Source organism: Staurois parvus, unplaced genomic scaffold, assembly GCF_062004578.1.
Source record: "Staurois parvus isolate SC_StPar_1 unplaced genomic scaffold, SC_StPar_1.0 ptg000019l, whole genome shotgun sequence".
NCBI classification, from domain to species: domain Eukaryota; kingdom Metazoa; phylum Chordata; class Amphibia; order Anura; family Ranidae; genus Staurois; species Staurois parvus.
Genome location: NW_028317815.1, coordinates 32333517 through 32356233, shown reverse-complemented (window position 1 = coordinate 32356233; position 22717 = coordinate 32333517). Strand labels below are relative to the sequence as shown.

Below are 22717 nucleotides of genomic sequence, written 5' to 3'. Positions count from 1 at the left end.
AGAAAGCAGAGCTACTGCAGCCCTGCCCTCTGTCAATGATTGCCGCTAATCGCCGGAACACAGCCGATAACGACCGGCTGTGACCCGGCGACTGACATCCGCGCCCGTGATCGGCGGGACAGGTAGGGCGGAGGCGTGCCTCGCGCATGCCCCCTACCTGTTTGCAAACACACGTTTTAAAACACGGTTTTGCCCAGCCGTGCCGCCCTGCCAACGTATTTCTACAGTGGCTGGGCGGCATGTGGTTATACCATGTTCCACCAAAAGCTAAAGAGATACCCTTCAGAGACCAAATTTATTCCTTCCCAAAAAAAATAAAAATCTTTCGACCCAATTAAAGTATTGTTTTTATGACATACTGTATTTTTGTTGCACATATGATGTGCATTTTATATACACCAAATAAACAACGTAGTACTCATATACTGAAGAGGATTTATGAGATTGCTCCAGAAACTGTGAAATGTTGCAATCTGTTTCAGCTTCTTCAATAAACAAGTACAGAGATTAGACAAAAAATGGAAACACTACATGATTTTGCAGGTGTGAAAGTGACCACATAATTCATGTTGAGCCTGGGTTCACACTAATGCGGTGTGGTACATCACATGTGATTCGCACAGGAAACGCACTGCATTCCTGTGCAAATCACATGCTATTTCTGTGCGGTGCAATTTGAGCCATACATTATGTTCACTAGAATCGGATCGCTTGGGTATTCACATCTATGCGATCTGATTCTGCACATCGCACCGCATTTTGCGAACCAATTTCGGGGTGTTGTTAACTTAACATACATACCTGCAGCATTTTGCATAAACGGGGTGCAATTGTGATGTGTGGAATTCGCACAGAAAATGCTGCAAATTCCTCACCACATCAGCGTGAATCCAGACTGAAAGTGGAAGTGATGTAACACTCTTTTGCTTCCGCTGTGTGATGAGACACCTAGCTGAGTGGGAAGCCTAACTTTTGTCATTCACTGCATGCACTACTAGTGATATGAAGTCATGTCAGAGCTTCAAAGAGGGCAAATTGTTGGTTCCTGCTTTGCTGGTGCCTCTGACTGAAGTTGCCAATTTATTTGCTGTGTTGCGAGGTACAGTATCAAAGGTTATGACTGCATATACAGTTCCTGAGAAAACGTTGTGTGATAAGCATTAGCGCAATCGACATGGTCAACTGACAGAGGCAAAAGGACATTGCGCAGGATTGTGACTCAGAATAAGGAATCAACTGCAGAGCTCAATCTCAGTCCTGTGAAGACTGAGTATATGTGTATACCTCTCTGCTTTGAGATGCCGTTACCAGACAATTTGTTTCTCTCTTTTTCTTACTCTAAAAACTGATCCATTTTGCTGGGGATCACACTGACATTTCTTCTTTCATATACCTTTTGTACTAGAGTTGCCCTTTTTTTTTTTTTCAATTATGGTCTTCTAAACCCGTGTAATGAAATGTAAGCTTTAGGAATGGGCATTGAGCATTTTTCCCCATTTTATCACATAAACACACTTTGTGCTTTAACCGTTAAGTTGTTTAGAGGACATATGTAGGTAACTTGAGTGCTTCCATTGTGTCATGTTTATGTTACTTATTTTTTTTATTTTTACTGTCTGCACAGGATGCCTATTGGATCGCACTGAACAGCTCGCTGAAATGTAAAACCCTGAGTGACATCTTTCTGCTTTTCAAGAGCTCTGATTTTGTGACGCATGACTTCACACAACCGTGAGTAGTGAAGATTTTAATTGAACATTTTCTGCTCAGTGGAGTGTATGGCCTTTTGCTAATAACTTCATTGCATCAGTATTGTTTGTGGAGCTGAACATTCCTGTCACAGATGATTTCTCATCCTATGCTTTCAGATGCAGCTGCTGATGTGCTGTGGAAAATCTAGCATATTTAATGCCTTGTTGTAACATGTACCTGCTGCGGTCTTTTAATAGATGTGCTAAGTGGGAGTGCCGCCAGAGTTTTTAAAAATAAACCACCACAGCAGTTGCTAAAGTTGTCCAGTAGAGGGATCCTTACTGCATTTCTTGATGTTTATTTTCCTTTCTGTAGAACTCTCACAGATCTTTAGTCACCTGGTATAACTATAACCATTGTAACCTTGAATGTGTTCATGTGACTTGATAAATCCTTGTTGCAGATTAGATATACAGGGAGTTTCCCAGCTCTGCTCCTTTATATACATTGGGTTTTACAGTTTGGTTATTACAAAGTGTCTAATGCTGTGCGCCTCAGAAAACCCTTGTGTTTATTTCAATATAAGAGGTGTAGTAGGCTTTTACTACGACTTTCAAGAGTAAGCCTGCACGATCTCACAAAAGGAGCGCTGTCAGGAGGAGGGAGTAAACGCACACCACTGATGTAACAGCAAGGGAGAGGTGATAAAGGTACTGCTGACTGCACAGCAAACAGTTGTTTAGTTGTAGTCGGTTCCTGCTTAGGAAAACACAAATCAAAATCAATTGATCAAGAAGATGTCAGTTGTGAGGTGCTTTACACCTCTATTCAGAGATCTGTTTTAAGTTTTTGGTGCAGTAGGTAGACACCAGGGCAGTTTAAGCTAACCACTATGGTAAGCAGGCTTATTTGATTTGAAAAAACGCACAGCAATGTGCAGAGTGCACTTATCCATTGTAGCCATTCTGTATCCTATTTTACCAACCTGCAAAGCTAACTTGTGCAGCACTCCTCTGTGATCTAAATCACTCCTAACTAAACGTGTATAGACTCAAAGATGAATGACAAATAACCAATGTTCCTATAGTAGAATAAACCCTAAACTTATTAATATAAATAATATGCCAGATCATCCAAACCGAATGCTTACTTGTGCTCATATAACTGACATGAATACAATCTATAGTGCAAAATATCAAACAGATGTGATTTACAGCAAATAGCTCTATATAAGTGATCCCCCTCCAAATCATATGACCATAAAATCCTCACTTAAAATAATACAATTGTTGCACTGTGTTACTAAATTAAACGTGTCTTAGTTACATGTATCCCAATACAAAGGATCATAATGTTATTAAAAATAAATGTGGTATGTGTACCAACATCACAAATCCAAATACAATAGAAGAAAATGAAAATTCAGAGTGTGACACCGCTATTCCAAAGAGAGGCAATCAATACAAAATACCAATTCATAAATCAAAAACATAGAAGCTGGTGGAAGCCCACCACCTACGATATAGGCAAAAGTCCAAATTAAACAAGTAGTTATGTGTAGGAGGATTCCACCACCATTGCAAATCTTGTCAAATGTTTCCACTTGTGAATGACAATAAGCAGCTTTGTGATTTCAACACCACCACCAACTGCAGCCTCTTACCAAGTGATAACACCCTAAATTATAGGTGGTCTTATGACAGCATGTTCAAAATCACATGGTATGCCAATCAAAACACATAAAGATCAATGAAAGTTTTAAGTCTCCTTTAAATCATAATGCGTGAATTAAAACCACATTCAAATCTTCAGTCCCATTTAAATCTTGCCCATCCACAGTGCAAAAACCTAAATAGTGCATCATTGTGAATTTCTTCCACTGTTTGTGCCTCATGGTTATGCTCTCACCTATGATATTGAACCTCTTAGGCTACTGGAGGTCAAAAACAGTATTGTTCCCCTCAGGAGATGGTGTGCCTCAGCTCTACAAAATACAAACAGGTCATAGTGCATTTGATAATATCGTTTATTAAAACAAAGAGGAGGGGATTTGTGTTTGCCATCCTTTTTTTCCTAATCCTAAACATCCCACAGAGAAGGTGCTTTACTCTTTGAATACTGTTTAAGCTGTTCAAATTCATCTGAAGTCTACAGCTTGGTTTCAGCAATCAGTCCCTGTTTGTTTTCACAAGATTCAGGCTAGTTCTCGATTCACTATTTCTAGGTGAATTTGTCAGCTCGTTTCTCAGGCCTATGGCGTCAAGGCTAGGTTCCTCCTTTCTCAGTTAAGGCCTGTTCCATCAAGAGTATCAGTGCTTCCTAGGAAATTCAGCATCAAACCTCTGTTGTTCTTTGTAAGGCTGCTACTGGATCTTCTTTTGACATGTTTACTAAGTTTTACCAGGTAGACGGTCACACCTCTGCAAATGCCAGTTTTGGTTGAAAGGTGTTGCTGGAGGCCTTGGTTTTCCCTTATGCTGCTTTTTGGTTTTGGACGCATGTTCGCTTTGTTGCCGTGTTGCCCATCCCTAATGTTCAGTGCTTTGGGACATCCCAAGTAGTCATCAATATGAAGTAACCTATGTCCTATGAGGTACAATTAAGAAATTAGGATTTTTGGTTTACATGTAAAATACTTTTCTTGGAGTACATCACAGGACACAGGTATCCCTCCACTCTTTGTCTGGAACAGGAACTCATTGCTTACTCCAAAACTGAGGCTTTGGCTAGTGTCTGTTCAACTGAAGGTATCCGCATAACCCAAGTAGTCGTGCATATGAAGTATACTGCATCCTGTGATATACTCCAAGAAAAGGGTGCTCTGCCCCGTTAATTATTGACCTCTCCATGTGGTAGTTTTAACCCAGACTATTCAGACTGTATAACCAGCTGCTGGATGTAGAGTTTAAAAAGACTACCATAGTGGTGGTGGTGGTGGTCAACCCAATAGAACACCTTTAGGATGAATTAGAGTGGAGACTGTGAGCCAGTCACAAATGTGATTCTGGAAGAATGGTCAAACATTCCCATAGACACACTCCTAAACCTTGTGGACAGCCTTCCCAGAAGAGTTGAAGCTGCAGAGGGTGGGCCAACTCAATATTGAACCATACGGAGTAAGACTGGGATGCCATTAAAGTTCATGTGCGTGTAAAGTTAGGCATCCTAATACAGGTGTACCTCGGTTTACGAATTTAATGTGTTCTCTGGGATGTTTCGTATTGCAAAAAATTTGTAAACCGAAATGCGGTTTCCCATAGGAATGCATTGAAAACCAATTAATTTGTTCCGGAGGTCAGAAAAAAAAAAAAAAAAAAGTCACTGTAGGTCAGTGCCGGTTTTTAAATTTAATTACCAGCTTTTTTTTTTTCCTGAACTATAGCTCAGAGAATCAGCTGTCACTTTCCCCCCAGTTAAAAGAAAGAAAGTTTCCTTTTAGTTTATTTTCCAGAGTTAAAAGAAACAAAGTATCCTTTAGCTTCGGGGAAAGTGACAGCTAATTCTGTGCGCTATAGTGAAGAAATAAGAAAGCCTGAAATTGCATTTAAAAATCAGCACCGACATACTCTTTGTATTGGAAAAAAATTAGTAAACCGAGGCATTATTTTCAATGTATTTTCATTCGTAAACCAAAAATTACGTTAACCGAGGCGTTTGTAAACCCATGTACACCTGTACTTTTAGTAATATAGTGTATATTTAACTGTGTGACTATCTACTTTTTTAACCCTGAAAAAATATTATTTTTTCATGTCCTCCTGTAATTTCAGCTTTCTGTGTTGTACAGCTTGTTGATTCATTTCTTGGTTGCTGTTCTTTTTTGCAGGCATTACAATAAACTAAAATGTTTGCTGAGTTTCCGAAATCATCAATTATAATGTTAATTTGACTCTGGATAGCACATTTCACGCTATTTGATTATACTGTAAACTGCTGACACTGCTTGGAAATATTTAAATGAAGTTTTAGAGTAAGACTTTGATTCTTCTTTTTTTTTTTTTTCTCTTTTTTTTATAACATAGGCGATCTGTTACATGAATGTACCTACATTATATACACTATATTGCCAAAAGTATTGGGACCCCCCTCTAAATCGTTGGCTTCAGGTGTTCCAATCACCATCATTGCCACAGGTGTATAAAAGCAAGCACCTAGGCATGCAGACTGCCTCTTTAAACATTTATGAAAGAATGGGTCACTCTCAGCAGCTCAGTTAATTCAAGCGTGATACCGTGATAGGTTGCCACCTGTGCAATAAGTCCATCTGTGAAATGTTCTTGCTACTAAATATTCCACAGTCAACAGTTAGTGGTATTATAACAAAGTGGAAGCAACTGGGAACAATGGCAACTCAGCCACGAAGTGGTAGGCCATGTAAAATGATAGAGGGGTCAGTGCATGCTGAAGCGACGGTGTGCAGAAGTCGCCAACTGTCTGCAGAGTCAATAGCTAAAAATCTCCAAACTTTGTGTGGTCATCAGTTTAGCACAACAACAGTGCGTAGAGAGCTTCATGGAATGAATTTCTATGGCCAAGCAACTGCATCCAAGCCTTATATCGCCAAGTGCAATGCAAAGCGTTGGATGCAGTGGTGTAAAGCATGACACTGTCTGGCAATCCGATTGACGTGTCTGGGTTTGGCATTTGCCAGGAAGATTATTATACAGGATTTATATAGCACCAACAGTTTGCGCAGCACTTTATAAAATGAAGGTAGACACTAGTTACAATACAATTTGGTACAAGAGGAAACAGAGGGCCCTGCTTGTTAAAGCTTACAATCTAGGAATGGTACTTGCCTGACTGCATTGTGCCAAGTGTAAAGATTGGTGGAGGGGGGATTATGGTATGGGGTTGTTTTTCAGGGGTTAGCCTTGGCCCCTTAGTTCAAGTGAAGGGAACTCTTAAGGTGTCAGCATACCAAGACATTTCAAATGATTTCAGGCTCCCAACTTCGTGGGAACAGTTTGGGGATGTCCCCTTCCTGTTCCACCATGACTGCACACTAGTGTACAAAGCAAGGTCCATAAAGACATGGATGAGTGAGTTTTGGCCAAAGGGACTTGACTGGCCTGCTCAGAGTCCTGACCTCAACCCGATAGAACACCTTTGGGATGAATAAGAGCAGAAACTGCGAGCCAGGCCTTCTCGTCTGACATCAGTGCCTGACCTCACAAATGCACTTCTGGAAGAATGGTCAAACATTCCCATAGACACATTCCTAAACCTTGTGAATAGCCTTCCCAGAAGAGTTGAAGCTGTTATAGCTGCAAAGGATGGGCCAACTCAATATTGAACCCTACGGAGTAAGACTGGGATGCCACTAAAGTTCATGTGCGTATATACATATATATATACAGTGGGGCAAAAAAGTATTTAGTCAGCCACCAATTGTGCAAGTTCTCCCACTTAAAAAGATGAGAGAGGCCTGTAATTGGCATCATAGGTAGACCTCAACTATAAGAGACAAAATGAGAAAAAAAAAATCCAGACAATCACATTGGCTGATTTGGAAAGAATTTATTTGCAAATTATGGTGGAAAATAAGTATTTGGTCAATATCAAAAGTTCATCTCAATACTTTGTTATATATCCTTTGTTGGCAATGACAGAGGTCAAACGTTTCCTGTAAGTCTTCACAAGGTTGGCACACACTGTTGCTGGTATGTTGGCCCATTCCTCCATGCACATCTCCTCTAGAGCAGTGATGTTTTGGGGCTGTTGCTGGGCAACACAGACTTTCAACTCCCTCCAAAGGTTTTCTATGGGGTTGAGATCTGGAGACTGGCTAGGCCACTCCAGGACCTTGAAATGCTTCTTACGAAGCCACTCCTTCGTTGCCCGGGCGGTATGTTTGGGATCATTGTCATGTTGGAAGACCCAGCCACGTTTCATCTTCAATGCCCTTGCTGATGGAAGGAGGTTTGCACTCAAAATCTCACGATACATGGCCCCATTCATTCTGTCCTGTACATGGATCAGTCGTCCTGGTCCCTTTGTGGAGAAACAGCCCCAAAGCATGATGTTGCCACCCCCATGCTTCACAGTAGGTATGGTGTTCTTTGGATGCAACTCCGCATTCTCTCTCCTCCAAACACGACGAGTTATGTTTCTACCAAACAGTTCTATTTTGGTTTCATCTGACCATATGACATTCTCCCAATCCTCTTCTGGATCATCCAAATGCTCTCTAGCAAACTTCAGACGGGCCCGGACATGTACTGGCTTAAGCAGGGGGACACGTCTGGCACTGCAGGATCTGAGTCCCTGGTGGAGTAGTGTGTTACTGATGGTAGCCTTTGTAACGTTGGTCCCAGCTCTCTGCAGGTCATTCACTAGGTCCCCCCGTGTGGTCCTGGGATTTTTGCTCACTGTTTTTGTGATCTTTTGACCCCACAGGGTGAGATCTTGCGTGGAGCCCCAGATCGAGGGAGATTATCAGTGGTCTTGTATGTCTTCCATTTTCTAATTATTGCTCCCACAGTTGATTTGTTCACACCAAGCTGCTTGCCTATTGCAGATTCAGTCTTCCCAGCCTGGTGCAGGTCTACAGTTTTGTTTCTGGTGTCCTTCGACAGCTCTTTGGTCTTCACTATAGTGGAGTTTGGAGTGTGACTGTTTGAGGTTGTGGACAGGTGTCTTTTATACTGATAACAAATTCAAACAGGTGCCATTGATACAGGTAATGAGTGCAGGACAGAGGAGCCTCTTAAAGAAGAAGGTACAGGTCTGTGAGAGCCAGAAATCTTGCTTGTTTGTAGGTGACCAAATACTTATTTTCCACCATAATTTGCAAATAAATTCTTTCCAAATCAGCCAATGTGATTGTCTGGATTTTTTTTTCTCATTTTGTCTCTCATACTTGAGGCCTATGATGCCAATTACAGGCCTCTCTCATCTTTTTAAGTGGGAGAACTTGCACAATTGGTGGCTGACCACCAATATGTATATATATATATATATATATATATATATATATATATATATATATATATATATATACCAGCTGGTGGCAAATGAATAAAGTACAACATGGTAGTGAATTATAAATGAACTGGGCAGAGAGCAGGCAGGCATTCCTGTGATTACTAGACTGTGTATAACCTGACAGTAAAACGGTCCCTCATCTGCAAAACCAGTGTGCTTCAAAGCAGAAACATGCTGTGTAAGATTATTTGGTCAGACAATACTCCTGACAGTTAACTCAAGCACATATCAATAATCTGATGTTGCTAGGTGCCGCTTCACATCATTCTTCATGACAAATGGAAGGAAGCTGATTAATGGCCCAGTACTGTCTTGTTCTGTAGCTAAATATTAAACATACTTCTATACACATAGGTTGTTGTAATAATTTATGGAAAATTACTAGTAAAATGCTGCTTACCAATAAACTCAGCTGTTATCAGTTAACTGGTATTTTTGTGCTGCTAGATTACTTTGGAAGGAAGAGGCTCCATTTCCCATTTGTCAATTCTTACCTTGGCTGGTATAAACTCTGGGCCCTCCCCTTCTCCTGGACTCTAGCTAGCCTATACAGTAAGTTTGTATGCAGTGCAGCAGTTTTTTTGTTTTGTTTTTTTAGCACGGACAGGATACAAATACTTCAAAATATTTAAAACCTTGCAAACCAAGATTGCAGTGCTGATATCTTTAAGTGCAAGGACAATTGGTCTTCAGCACATAGGATCTTCTTACAGGAGAGGTGATTGTACAATTCAAATGTTAATGCAAACTTGTGCTGGGGAAAACAGCCCCACCCCTAACAACATATACTTACCCTTCCTTTGCATATGACCACTCTTTTCAACCCCTTGGAGTGAGTTATGGAAGTCCTGTGTAAACTCAGCTTCATCCAGTGCCAAACCCTCTTTCTGCCCCATTTAACAGCAATCCCCAAGAGTGGCTATACCTCATGAGAAGGAAGGTAGTGATTTAAAAGTTTGCTTTCAAAAAAAAAAAAGAAAACTCCAAGCTTTTGTTTTTGTTTGTTTTTTCACATGTAACTTCAATTTAGAGTTGTCCCTTGCAGTACTTTGCCACAAGATATTCTAAGTCCTCCAGGTTGAATGACGCCCAGAGTCATTCATCCTGGAAGATTTAGGGGGCAGACTGTTAAGTGCAGGGCTCTATGGTCTTACTCCCTGCCCTCACTGAGCAGTGGTGGAGTTGTTTTATAGAGTAGTACTGACATACTCATGTCAGCCCCATTGAGGGCCACCATTCACTGTCTGGAGGCAGAAGAGAACCCTTTGGCATCATGAGCACAGAATAAAATACTGCTGGGGGAAATCTTTAGGAGTGGAAGAGGTGAGGCCAAATGTGGCTATTACATTTAAATCAAAAAGGCTTAGTGGAAAGTTTGGGATTAAAGGGAGCAGGGCATTGAAGAGAATATGAACCTTAGAAGCTGAGCCCAAAATAGACAGACAGAAGGCAAAAGAATAGTCAGCTGTATTGCCTGTGCTTTCTCCCTGCAGCTAATCTTTCCTCCATTGCTGACATGATGTGCCTTGTTGTGCACTCTGTCTGTATGGAGGCACCTATCTTGGAAGAGGTGGGGATTTGTTTTCTGATGTCAGAGCTTCAAGCAAGAAGAAGAGTGAGCAGCACTTGAGCAAGATCAGAAATCCACATCACAAATCTCACTCCAGGTCTGTCATTCAGCAATGCCTTAGTTCTCACACTGCAGATAAACAACTATGATCCTGGTGGCACAGGAGTGCTTAGACAGATTTGCATATAAAAATAGCACACTGCTAGTTATCAAGAGGCATTCGAGACAAAGGGTAGATTTTTCAGGGTAGGCTTAATTAACACTTGAATAGATGTTCCCTATAACATAGAAAATCTACACACTTTTTTTTCCTAACCATTTTTAATGATATTTTGCGTTCTTCAAGCATTACAAGTCTTGTATGGAAGTTCAGTTAAATGAATGTCAAAATTAAAGTTTTTAGCATTTTTAATTAAAATAAAAGCGTCCATCTTTAAATTATCTTTTTAACACTTTATACTAAGTAACAGACTGTTGGTCACAGATAGTGGTTTTGTTTGTAATTTGTGCCCTTATATTTCCTGTGCTGGAGATGGGGAAAGAAAAAGTTTAAGTGATTTTCCTTGCAACAATCCATATTTATTTTTGTATAGCTGGAGTTTCAGTATGGGGGAAAAAACAGTCAAAACATTTTGGAAGTAAGGGTCAATATCTCCAAAAATAACCTCTAAACTGTAAATGACAATAAAACAGGTTCAATTTCTAGTTTTGATCTATCCAAAAAAATAAAAGATTTAGAATTTTAGTTCCTCTTTAGGGGTTCAAATCACCTTTTAAAGACTTGGTAGTAAAGAAGAATGTAAAAAAAGAACAACATTTGAAATGTAAGAAAAAAAAATCTATAGAAAAGTTGGAGTTATAGCTTATTTGGCTATGAGTCTTAACTAAGCAGTCTGTTGTTTCAGAGGAATCAGGTAAACCTGCACAAAGTATTATCTGAAACATACTTTTTGTGTTAATTATTGAATCATGTTGGAACCAGCTAGCTTGTATGATATGCTTTGTGGATCTCATAGATAATCCCCTTTATCTAGTGCCCAAGAGACCTGTAATTTCTCACACTGTCCATCCTTATCAGTGAAAGAGCAGACCAGGATTTAATCTGGTATAATTACTGACTGCCTAATGACATAATGTACTACATCCATATAATTAGACCAAGAACTGTGCAATCGCATCTGCCCTAACAGACTCTTCATTAAACTCTAAACTGTTTAAGGATGCTACATTCCTAAATTAGTATACATATTAAAGTGAGAGGAACGAAGCATAAAGCTGGTATGTTGCCACCCCAAAAAGTTATTTTTATATTCTGATGTTTAATTATGTTGTGAAATGCATTGATTACCTGTGACGTCATATATATATATATATAGATATGCTGTACATATTGAGAGATGCAGTACTGTGCAAAAGTTTTAGGCAAGTGTGAAGAAATGCTGTAAAGTAAGAATGCTTTTAAAACTATATATTTTAATTGTTTGCTTACTTTACATTATTAAAATTTATAAAAACAAACAGAAGAAAAATGTAAATTGAAACCATATTTGGCGTGACTACCCTTTTGGATTCAAACCAGCATCAATTCTAACACATGCATACTTTGTACACTTGCACAAAGTCAGGGATTTTGTAGGATTAGAGTCAGGTATATCAGGGCTCTACAACTCCCAGGCGCCAGGTCAGCATGGCAACTAGAAATTCTGTCCTGGCGCCTGGGATTTTGTCAGCCGTCTACATCCGCCTCCCACTTGCTGACCATGCTGTAGCTGTCTTTCTTCCAATTCTGGGAGGGCGTCTATTGACATCCTCCCAGAACCCTGTCCCCCCTCCCACACTGTGATCACTGTGTCTGAATCACAGCTGCCCTTTTACAGTGTGATCAGCTGTGTACAGCCACAGCTGATCACATGTAAACAAATGCTGGTTAAGGGGGTGTGACTTGGCCATCTATGTGAGCTTTAGTGTTTCCCTGCAGTTCCGCTAGAATCCTGATCGTTATCCTGATAGGAGACCTTTCTACTCCCTATACTTACTGGGACCACGGTCGACCTTGTTCACAGCCACATCCTGTTACTGCCACGACCTCAGAGAGTGGCAGCCATGACAAAACAAAAGGAGGAGGGTGTCGCAGCCTCGCAGCTTTTTTTTTATTTTTTTATTTGTTTAGCAAAAACTTAAAACCCAGTGATGATCAAATACCACCAACAGAAAGCTCTATTTGTATAAAAAAAATACAATTTGATATGGATACAACAGAGTTCAAAATTTCAAGTCCTGAGCTACTAGCCAGCCCTTTAGAGTTAGTTACTTGCCACCAGTTGCCCCACCAAACCGCTACCCTGCCCGACCCCCTAAACACTCCCTCGGAAATTCTCTCATGAAATGGCACTGTTAAATGATCTATGCAGAATACATTTACAAAAATAAATATTAACAACAACTTTAACAATTTACAAACAAAACAAAGCAATATAAACATAAAAGGAAAATAAGTGCTTTACCTCAATGGGGAAGCAAAATGACGCGCAGAGTGTATGGCAGTGGGTAGTATGTGCAGGAAGGGAAAAAGGTGGGAAGGGAGGTCGGACTCACATGGATGGTTCCTGGCTCAGTCAAAAGCATCACAGCGCTGCCTGCTGCTCTATATACAATTTCCCGCTCACATATCCCCTTCTCAGAAGCTTCACGGACTGGAGTGTGGGCAGGCACAGGGGGAGGCAGAACAGATTCAGCCCCTCTCCTCTCCTATTGGTGTGGAGGATGGGGGGAGGGGCTGGGCACTGAGGAGTACACAGGGGTGCCTACAAAGAAAGGGAAATCCGATGGATATTTGGGAGTGATTGGTGCGGTGGGGGGCAGTTACAAGCACCAATCTCTCTGTATGGCTTTTAGTGAAGCAGCTGTAAGCCGATTCTCCTCCGCTCCCTCCTGCAGCTCTCAGCTGCTTCATTGAATCAGTGCTTGTAACTGCCCCCCACCTCACTGATCACCACAGAATGTCAGTTTCACTTGCTTAAGTCTGCCAGCCTTATTTAGTAGGGGGAGGGGAGGTTTGCACATGGGATACGAGGAATAACATGGGAGTCAGTGATAGGGGCTGCCACGTGGCAGTGACAGGGGGGAGAACCTGGAGGGGAGAGAGAGCACAGCGTGAACCTCCTCCCAGCGCTCTCCTCCTCTCTAGCTCAATGCTGACTGTAGCAGTAACGCTGCTGTCAATAATTCTGTCAGCTGCAACTCCCACCTACCCCTTGTCCTGGCCCCGCTCACCCCAACATTATTTCCGCTCGCCAAATGCAAGCGGGCGAGTGGGAATTTTGAGAGCTGTGGCACAGCGTTTCATGACCACGCAATTGTCATTTCAAAGTGACAGTGGTGAAAGTTGAAAATTGGCCTGGGCAAGAAGGGGGTGGAAGTGCCCTGGAGGCAAGTGGTAAGAAAAAAAGTCTCCAAACTTTTAGCTGGTTCCTAGATTTAAAAGCAAATTTGTTAAGCCCTGTTAATTAACCAACCAGGTGTTAATGATAATCAATTTCATATGTAGGTTGAAACACAGTTGTTAACTGAAGCAGAAACAGCTTTGTAGGAGGCTTGAAACTGGGTGACAAACAGCCAAATGCTGCTACTAAGGTTAGGTTGTGGAAGACAGTTTCATGTCACAGGTCATTCATCATGGCAAGACTGAGCACAGCAACAAGACACTTGGTAGTTCTATTGCATCAGCAAGGTCTCTCCCAAGCAAAGATTTCATAGTAGACAGTAGCTGTTCAAACTCTTTTGAAGAAGCACAAAGAAAAGGGCAACGTTGAGGACCGCTGTGGTCGGCTAAGGAAACGTAATGCAGCAGATGATAGATACATCATGCTTACTTCCCTTCAATTCTGGAAGATGTTCAGCAGTGCCATCAGCACAGAACTAGCGGAAACTAGTGTAATGCAGGTACACCCATCTACTGTATGAAGAAGTCTGACCAGAAGTGGTTTTCATGGAAGAATTGCGCCCAAAAAGCCATACCTCCAACATGCAAACAAAACTAAGTAACTCAGCTATGCATGAAAGCATAGGAACTGGGGTGCTGAAAAATGGCAGCAGGTGCTCTGGACAGATGAGTGAAAATTTGAAATATTTGGCTACAGCAGAAAGCAGTTTGATCGCCGAACGGCTGGAGAGCGGTACAATCATGAATGGTTCAGGTAACAGTGAAGCATCGTGTAAGTTCCTTGCAAGTTTGGGGCTAATGGAGTTGGAGATTTGGTCAGGGTCAATAGTGTCGTCAATGCTGAGAAATACAGACAGATATTTATCCATCATGCCAGGGAGGCATGTGATTGCCCCCAAATGTATTCTGCAGCAGGACAATGACCCCAAACATACAACCAATATCATTAAGAACTATCTTCAGTATAAAGAAGAACAAAGAGTCCATGAAGTGATGGTTGGACTCCCACAGAGCCCTGATCTCAACATCATGAAGTCTGTCTGGGATTACATGAAGAGACAAAAGGACTTGAGGCAGCCTACATTCACAGAAGATCTGTAATTAGTTCTCCAAGATGTTTAAAACAACCTACCTGCCAAGTTCCTTCAAAAACTGTGTGCAATTGTACCTAGAAGAATTGATGCTATTTTGAAGGCAAAGGGTGGTAACACCAAATATTGATTTGATTTCTCTTCTGTTCATTTACTTTCCATTTTATTAATTGATAAAAATAAACTATTAACACTTCTATTTCTGAAAGCATTCTTAACAGCATTTTTTACACCTGCCTAAAACTTTTGCACATATGTGACAGAATCTCTTTAGGTGACCACAGATTTTTCTTCTAAAGAATTTAGCAAAATTATGTATAAACATAATGAATGGCAATCATACTAGGCCATGACATGCTTGGTATGCCTTGCTAAAACAAAACATAGTCACTTCTTATAATAGAAACAATTAAAATAAGTCTATCCAAAAGTGTAGTGTCTATAACACATTTTCTCTGTGAAATTAAACAGCATTAATAATCGCTGGATAAAAATACATAAATGTTAATTGTGTATTGCTAGATTATTTGAAGTTATTAGACATACAGTGTGTGTGTGTTTTTATTTTTTTTTCTGAAAGTAGCAACTGTTAAATATTTGGCAGTGAAGTAGTAGATGATTTATAGCTGAAAGAGGAGATGTCCCATGTATCAAACCTGCTTCTTCAATCATTCTATTACATGTGCTTTTGTGACCTGAACATCATGATAGCTAATCTCATTACATTTCATATATTTTACTTTGAAGGGTTTAAAGTTATATTGTCAATTTTTATATTTCATCCAGCTGTATTAGAAGTTTTATGATTTTTATGTTAGTTGAGCTATCAACGTACAGATCAGTTTTATGAATAGCACACTGTCAATGTGTCTTATTTGAAGGACAGGCACATGCAAACAACACCAAATATATAGAGGAGTCCTTTCTAAAAAGTTCTTCTAATAACTGAAAAATCTGGATATGCACTGGAGTCATAGCTTGTGGTGATCAGGCAGTTTCTGATCTGCTAGACATAAAGAGGTACTTATTTAGGAATCTTTCTGGAATCGGGCCTGGTCCTCTGTTATGTGCCAGATGAAAGGGTAAAAATGCTGCAGATGCATTACCGGCGTAATATATTGGCAGGTGTTGCTAGAAAGACTTTTGTGAGGATGGAGGATGTCTACTCTGTCATTTTCAGGGAAGTATTTTTTCATCTATGGCCAGCATACATGTGTCTGCATTTGAGCACTAAAGCCCTCGTTGATTACCATGAAAACTTGTCCACATTCCCACTGTTCTTTGTTCCTGGTACAAAGATAAGCTGGTTCTTCATGCAATATTTCAAAACACTAGATGTTTGGCTGAATAAAAAAAATTGTTTACCACTGCATATAGATATTTAGGAATATATATTTTTTTACTTTACATATTGCCTAAATTGCACACCACACCTTGTTTGAGGATATTATTCAATTAATCAAAACAATAATTGGCCAACTAATTGATCATGAAAATAATCATTAGTTACAGCCCTACATTGGTATGACTACCGGTGTGCGGCTTTGTTTTCATGTTTTCTAGTTGTTTTCTGTACTTGCTGAAAATGTTCTTAGCCTGAAATGGGAAAGAAAATTCAAGGCCTTTGAGCTGATCATTTTGATTCATCTATAGAAAATACCTGTTTACCTTGCCAGAAATAAAGTGTCCTTGTACTTTTTGGAGAGTTTAACAGCACAAAAAAACATTATCTGCATTCGCTTTAATTTTTTTGTTTTTGGATTTAGATACAATTTATCGCAGCACTAGCACATTAATGGTAGCTTACTCCTTTATGGTTAAGTCCGTTATTACAATTTCAGCTATTGGCCTATTCATTTGGCAATAAGTTTGTCATGCCTTTCCATACCAATATGAGACATTTTATACGGTGCATGAGTTCTCATGGCAGGTGGACAATTGATTGTACTTACAGTTGTGCTCAAAAGTTTACATACTCTTGGAGAATTGGTATTAATGTATGTACCATTTTTAAAGAAAACATGAGCTAGCGGGCTTTTATGTATTATGGGATTCATATTTGACTGTATGTGTCAGGAATGGACTCAGAATGGTAGTGGGACTCACCTGCCGTGTGGGCTGCAGTACCAGAGCTGACCAGCGGGTGCTCTCAGCAGCCAGAAGCTCACACGTGCAATCAGCCAAACCTGGGGCTGATTGCAGAAAGGTGTATTTAAGGCATGACCAAGCCTGTGCTCTGGGCCTTGGTGTATGTTTTCCCATGAGCCTCTGTACCTGGTATCTTGTGTTCCTGCTTCGTTGCTGACCCGGCTTGATACTGACCTCTGCTGACCGTCTCCTGTTGAACCCCTGGCTTGCCTGACCATCCTTCTGCCTGATCCCCCGTACCGTGCTGCCCGTGAGTTACTGAACCCGACTTGTGACCTTGACCATTCTCTGCCTGCTCCTTTGATACCTTGCTGCCCGCACGTTGCTGACTTGGCCCGTCTGACCACGCTAACTACTCTGCCATCCATCCATCCTGCACGGATCCAGCCGTACCTGCACATACCTCTGGCGGATCCCTCTACCACTAGCAGGTGTACTCAGGGGCCGCGACCTGGTTCCTGTCTGCTCCAAGTCCATCCCCACCATCAGGGGCCCTGGTGAATAAGCAGACTGGGACTTAGACTCCGCGCCCTGGGGATTCCTGTCCTGCGGACCGCTAGAGGTACCACCAAACGGTCATTACAGAACCCTACGGCCGGCCTGACCGTTCCACCTCTCCAGCCCTTACTACGCCTGTGTTCCTGCACCTCCTAAGATTAGGGGAAGGTTGGTTTGCTCACTGTGCATTTATGTATATATCTGGAAGGTTGGTTTGCTCACTGTGCGTTTATATATATATATATCTGGGTGGCTAATAATAAACTGTATTATACTGTACCTGAAACCTGCGTTTCCCTGTGTTAGTCCACACCTTTCTGGTCATTCCTAGATTCCTGACAGTATGTCATAACAGAATGGCATAATCATAAAACAAAACATGGCAACAAGCAAACAAATGAAATGACCTAAAACCTTAAAAGTCTGCATACTTTGTTCTTAATACTGTGTATTGCCCACTTTAGCAACAATGACAGCTCGAAGTCTTTTGCAATAGTTGTCTATGAGGCGCTGAATTCCTGCAAGTGATATAGCTGCCCATTCGTCTTGCCAAAATGTCTCCATGTCATGCAAAGTCTTTGGTCGTATTGCAAGAACCAAACGTTTGAGATCCCGATGGCTCAATGATATTAAGATCAGGAGACTGTGATGGCCACTCCAGAACCTTCATATTTTTCTGTTGTAACTACTGGAGGGATGTGCAGTGTTTATGCAGTAGAATGCAAGTTGTCTGCCAGTATTTTCTGATGACATGCTGCATTCATCTTGCCATCAATTTTCACAAGATTCCCCGTGCTTTTGGAGCTCTCACATCCCTAAAACATCAGTGAGCTACCCCCATGCTTCATAGTGGGGATGGTATTCTTGTCACTTTAGGCCTTGTTGACCCCTCTCCAAACACAGCGCTTTTGGTTGTGACCAGAAAGCTCTATTTTGGTTTCATCACTCCAAATTACAGTGTGCCACAAGCTGTGAGGCGTGTTGAGGTGTTGTCGGCATATTGTAACTAGACTTTATTGGTGCAGTAAGGGCTTCTTTCTGGCAGCTTAACCACGGTGCTAAATTTTGTTCAAGTATTGTCGTATTGTGCTCCTTTAAATTACCACACTGTCTTTTTCCAGAGCAGCCTAAATATCTCCTGAGGTTGCCCGTGGGTTTTTCTTTGTATCACAAACAATCCTTCTGGCAGTTAGACTGCAGTCTTTCTTGGTCTACCGTTGTGGATATCTTTTCCATCTTTATAAAGTTCCATTACCTTGTTATGCAGGTCTTTTGATGGTTCTACCCATGGCTCAGTATCTAATCTGTTTTGTGCATCCACGTGAGAGCTAACAACTCATTGACTGTTTATACACAGAAACTAATTGCAGTTTAAAAAGCCACAGATGTGGAAAATTAACCTTTTAATTGCCATTTTAATCTGTGTGTGTCACCTTGTGTGACTGTACTAAGGCCAAACATACCTGAGTTTGTAAACTTTTCAGGGCTATTTGGGTAATTTCTGTTATTATGATTTAAAAAGGAGCCAAATGACTATGTGATAATAAATGGCTTCATATGATCACTATCCTTTAAATAGGACTGGTTTTTTTTTTTTGTTTTTTTTTTTGCATGATCAGTCCCATTTCCAATATTAATGCCAAAATTTCACAATTTCTGACAGAGTATGCAAACTTTTGAGCACAATTGTAAAGCAAACCAGTGATTTGCTCATGCATGGTTGCTGCTTCATTTGCCCACTAGAAATGAAAAAGGAAACTGTGTAAGCTCCAAGTGAGTCACAGGCCATCTCATACGTGAATGTACCAGGTAACTTCAACTGGGAGAAAGGACCAGAACAAGAGTAAATATTGACAGTTAATATGCTAACAGTGGGGAAAATAAGGTGAGCAGAGAGGTGGTCCTTATCACTGTGCTGCCGCTCCTTCATTGTCCATTTACCAGGCTGGGTGTCTTTTTGGACAGTGTTTATGGCCAAGTGCTGCTTTCAAAGTGGAGGTTGATTTTTATGTTTTTTGAGTGTACTTTTAGAGATGCCTGGATCACAAAACTGACTGCTTAGGTTTGCAATGTTTTTGAGATGTAAAACATTTCTCTCATATGCGGATGGATTTATCAGTTTGCTTGAAGTTCAGCTTCAGACACCTGCAGGGTAAATTCTTGAGAGTAGCTAGTCAAGTTGTCACCCAAGGCAGTTTTTTGGGAAAAAGCAGAAAACAATTTTGATATGTGTGGTAGGTCACAGAAAAGAACACTTTAGATATGTTTTGGGTTTTTTTCTGTTTCACATATCATCGGTTAATCTGTCGACTGACCCTCTGTTCGTAGGAGATTATCCTGAAATGTGCGCTGTTTGTGCCCAGTACACTGAACTATATAGCCAATGTTATTGAAGGAGTCTGTTATATTAAAGCCATTTGTCATCCCCCTTGTAATTATGTACATCTATCTTCAGTGTTTCATTTACCAGTCTGTGTAGCTGTTGAGGAAAATATGTATATTCTCATTTTTTTCTTTAAAGGCTGCAAGGGACTAAAGTTATAGACAACAGTTTTAATAGTGTTATTAGAGCTAAATTAAAATATTTTTCTTAAATGGTTAGTTCACCTTTACAAAAACCTGTTTATGTAGGTGTTTGTAGATAAAAACAAATGGTGCAGCTCTGACTAAAGTTGAATAATGCTCTTGCTGTAGGTGTAGGCTGTTTGCATACCTCATGACTGGAGTACTCTCAAGACTTTGCAAAGCACGGCCTAGCTGTTACTGCTCCCTTTCACCATCACAAGAGTGAGCTTTTTTTCTGATTCAAATGATTCAAACCCCCTCACATGCTCTTTCTCTCCCCTGTTGCAGTAACTCTGAGCTCAGCATTTGTGAATTCCTCTGGTGCAGGATGTGAGCAGTAAAGACTAGGCCTAACTTAGCAACGTCCTAGCAATAAATCAGCTTGGACCATTGTAACAACGCTTCCCTGCCTTTTGACCTCCTCCAACCAGAAAACACTTTGTATTGATTGCGCAAATGCAAAATGATCACTGGATGGTGTTCCCTTTGCAGTTTCCCAGTTCGGCTGATCCTCTTGTAAGCCATACCTGGACCCTGCCATGATGAAGATGCAGGGCCTGCCTGTAATATGAGCTTCAGGCACTGGACCCTGCTACTGGCACCCCCCCCCCACCTTTTTCTACAAGACTTAGTTTTATCCCTCCAAGTGGATAACACTTTGCAGAATTTGTGTGGCGACATTTCAGTGTCATATACTTTGATATTCTTTATTGATATGTGTTGCATTCACCTGGCAGTATGCAGTTGGTCTCCTGCTATTCTCTGAGGGCTAAAGCTTTGGAGTCTTGGGCTGTGGGACAATGTACAAGTTGCAAACACCTCATTAATTACAGCAGGTTTTTTTTACGTTTACTTTTTTTTTATTGCTGCACCACATTGCCTTGCGTGCATGCGCATGCTATTCCTGTCTCTCCCACATTTGGCTTGAGAAGAATTACCTTTGGTTACTTGTGAATATAAATATGCTAATACCAATATTCCCAAAAGTATATATCACACAAATGTATTTAAAAAAAAAGTCCAAAAATAGATAAGATTAAAATAAATATAATATAAAAAGTCACTCTGTGCCAACTTCAATCCTCAAACTTCATATTCAGCCTTTCAATGGCTCACAAAGAAACCTCAACATAAAAAGAAAAATCACATAGTGCATTGTCTTAAATAAAATATAAATGAAACAGATGTGATAAACGCAAACAACCATGCGTGATCACAAATAGTGAAAAAAGTGAAAGTTTCAAAACCATGCCAGTGAATCAATCGAGTGAAAAATATACATCCAAAAACAGCCTGTGAAACACTGTGTCCACATCTATGGTGTAAGGAGTGAATACCCTTACCAAAAATATGTAAATAATATGCCCTTACACCTCCCGGCGAGAGTATTATCACAAATTCCGCTTCAACCAAAGGATCATCACAGCCTCATGGATCAGATCAAGATGTCATCCAGATATAGCAGCTTTCAAGTATAACCATCAATCTCCACCAATCCACCGATGCCCACCATATATAGAATAAATCATAGTGTGAACCCGCATAAACAATTTAAATACTTTATTGAATATTCTTACATAATGATTCCTCTTTAAAATAGCCTTTATCAGAATATCCAAACCTCTGAGTTCCCTGGTTCCTCCACGTGAACTTCTATTAGGTTTTTCCAGATTCTAAAATGGCCACTGGATCACTTCCGGTTCCTCTATGCGTCTGACATCACTTCCCTTGACATGTTTCGTCACCTACGCACGTACGCAAACCGGAAGTGTCGCCGCGGCCATTTTGTTGGTTATCCACACATGGTTTTCTGCATTTGTTTGTTGGAACTTGTATAGGAGCCATGTCTGGAGCTGGAATTTCTAAATTTTAAATGTAAGTGGCTATTAAAATTTTCCCTATACTTTGAATATGAGTCCTGAGACCCTTCTTGTCTTTCTGAGGACCTTGGAAAAATATCTTTGAAGAGAGAATGGAAGATCTCTGATCCATAATGCTGTTAAGCTGATTATATACACACAGAGGGTAATAGCATTTAGTACTATTGGTGCTGGTTTTTGGTGTATGCACAGTGTTGCAGTGTTCACAGAGTGCCCACTGTTTAATTTGTACTACATATGTGCACTATATAAAATTTTTTTTTTTTTTTAAAAGGCTTTTTGGCACATTTTTAAGTGGTTGAGTTTTTGCACTGAGTGATTATTCCTTTATATAAAGGTAATGCACTAGAGTATTTTATTTTTTTATTTTTTGAGGTTCTTACTGAATAGAATAGAATTCAATCCTTCCTATTGGATGAAAAAGTTTGGAAATCTGGGACCTTTTTGAACACTGGACTTTTCTTTGGACTTTTTTTTTTGGACATTTTTTTGGGGATTTCTGAGATTTTATATGACACTTTAGGGTCTAATTGTATTATTGTATCACAAAAAGGGTATATTATATGTTTCGTCACCTGACTTAATCATAAGGGATCGATTTGGTTACTTGTTAGGGTCCCAGGGCAGTCCTCCTTGCTCCTACCTACAGAGATTTAGTCACAGAAGATCACATAACCTCTCCTGCTTCTGCAGCTGAGTCGTGTATTCTTTGAAATATCTCACTTTTCCATAATATCACGGATCATAAGTGCAAGGGCCTTTTCTGCTCATGATTCAGTAACAGCTGCGGAAGGGGGGTGGCATGCAGCATTCCTCCTCTTGGACCTGACACCAACAGCCTGGT

At 40.5% G+C, this 22717-nt stretch overlaps 1 protein-coding gene across 3 annotated transcripts in view; it reads left to right on the top strand.

The window, feature by feature from the left end:
* Positions 1–22717, top strand: part of CDC123 (cell division cycle 123) — an 87859-nt gene that overhangs the window by 24752 nt on the left and 40390 nt on the right. For all 3 annotated transcript variants that reach the window (XM_089686287.1, XM_089686295.1, XM_089686281.1), the window contains exon 6: positions 1625–1731. In XM_089686287.1, coding sequence (XP_089542413.1) covers positions 1625–1731 — 107 coding nt within the window. The remainder of the gene's footprint in view (positions 1–1624; positions 1732–22717) is intronic.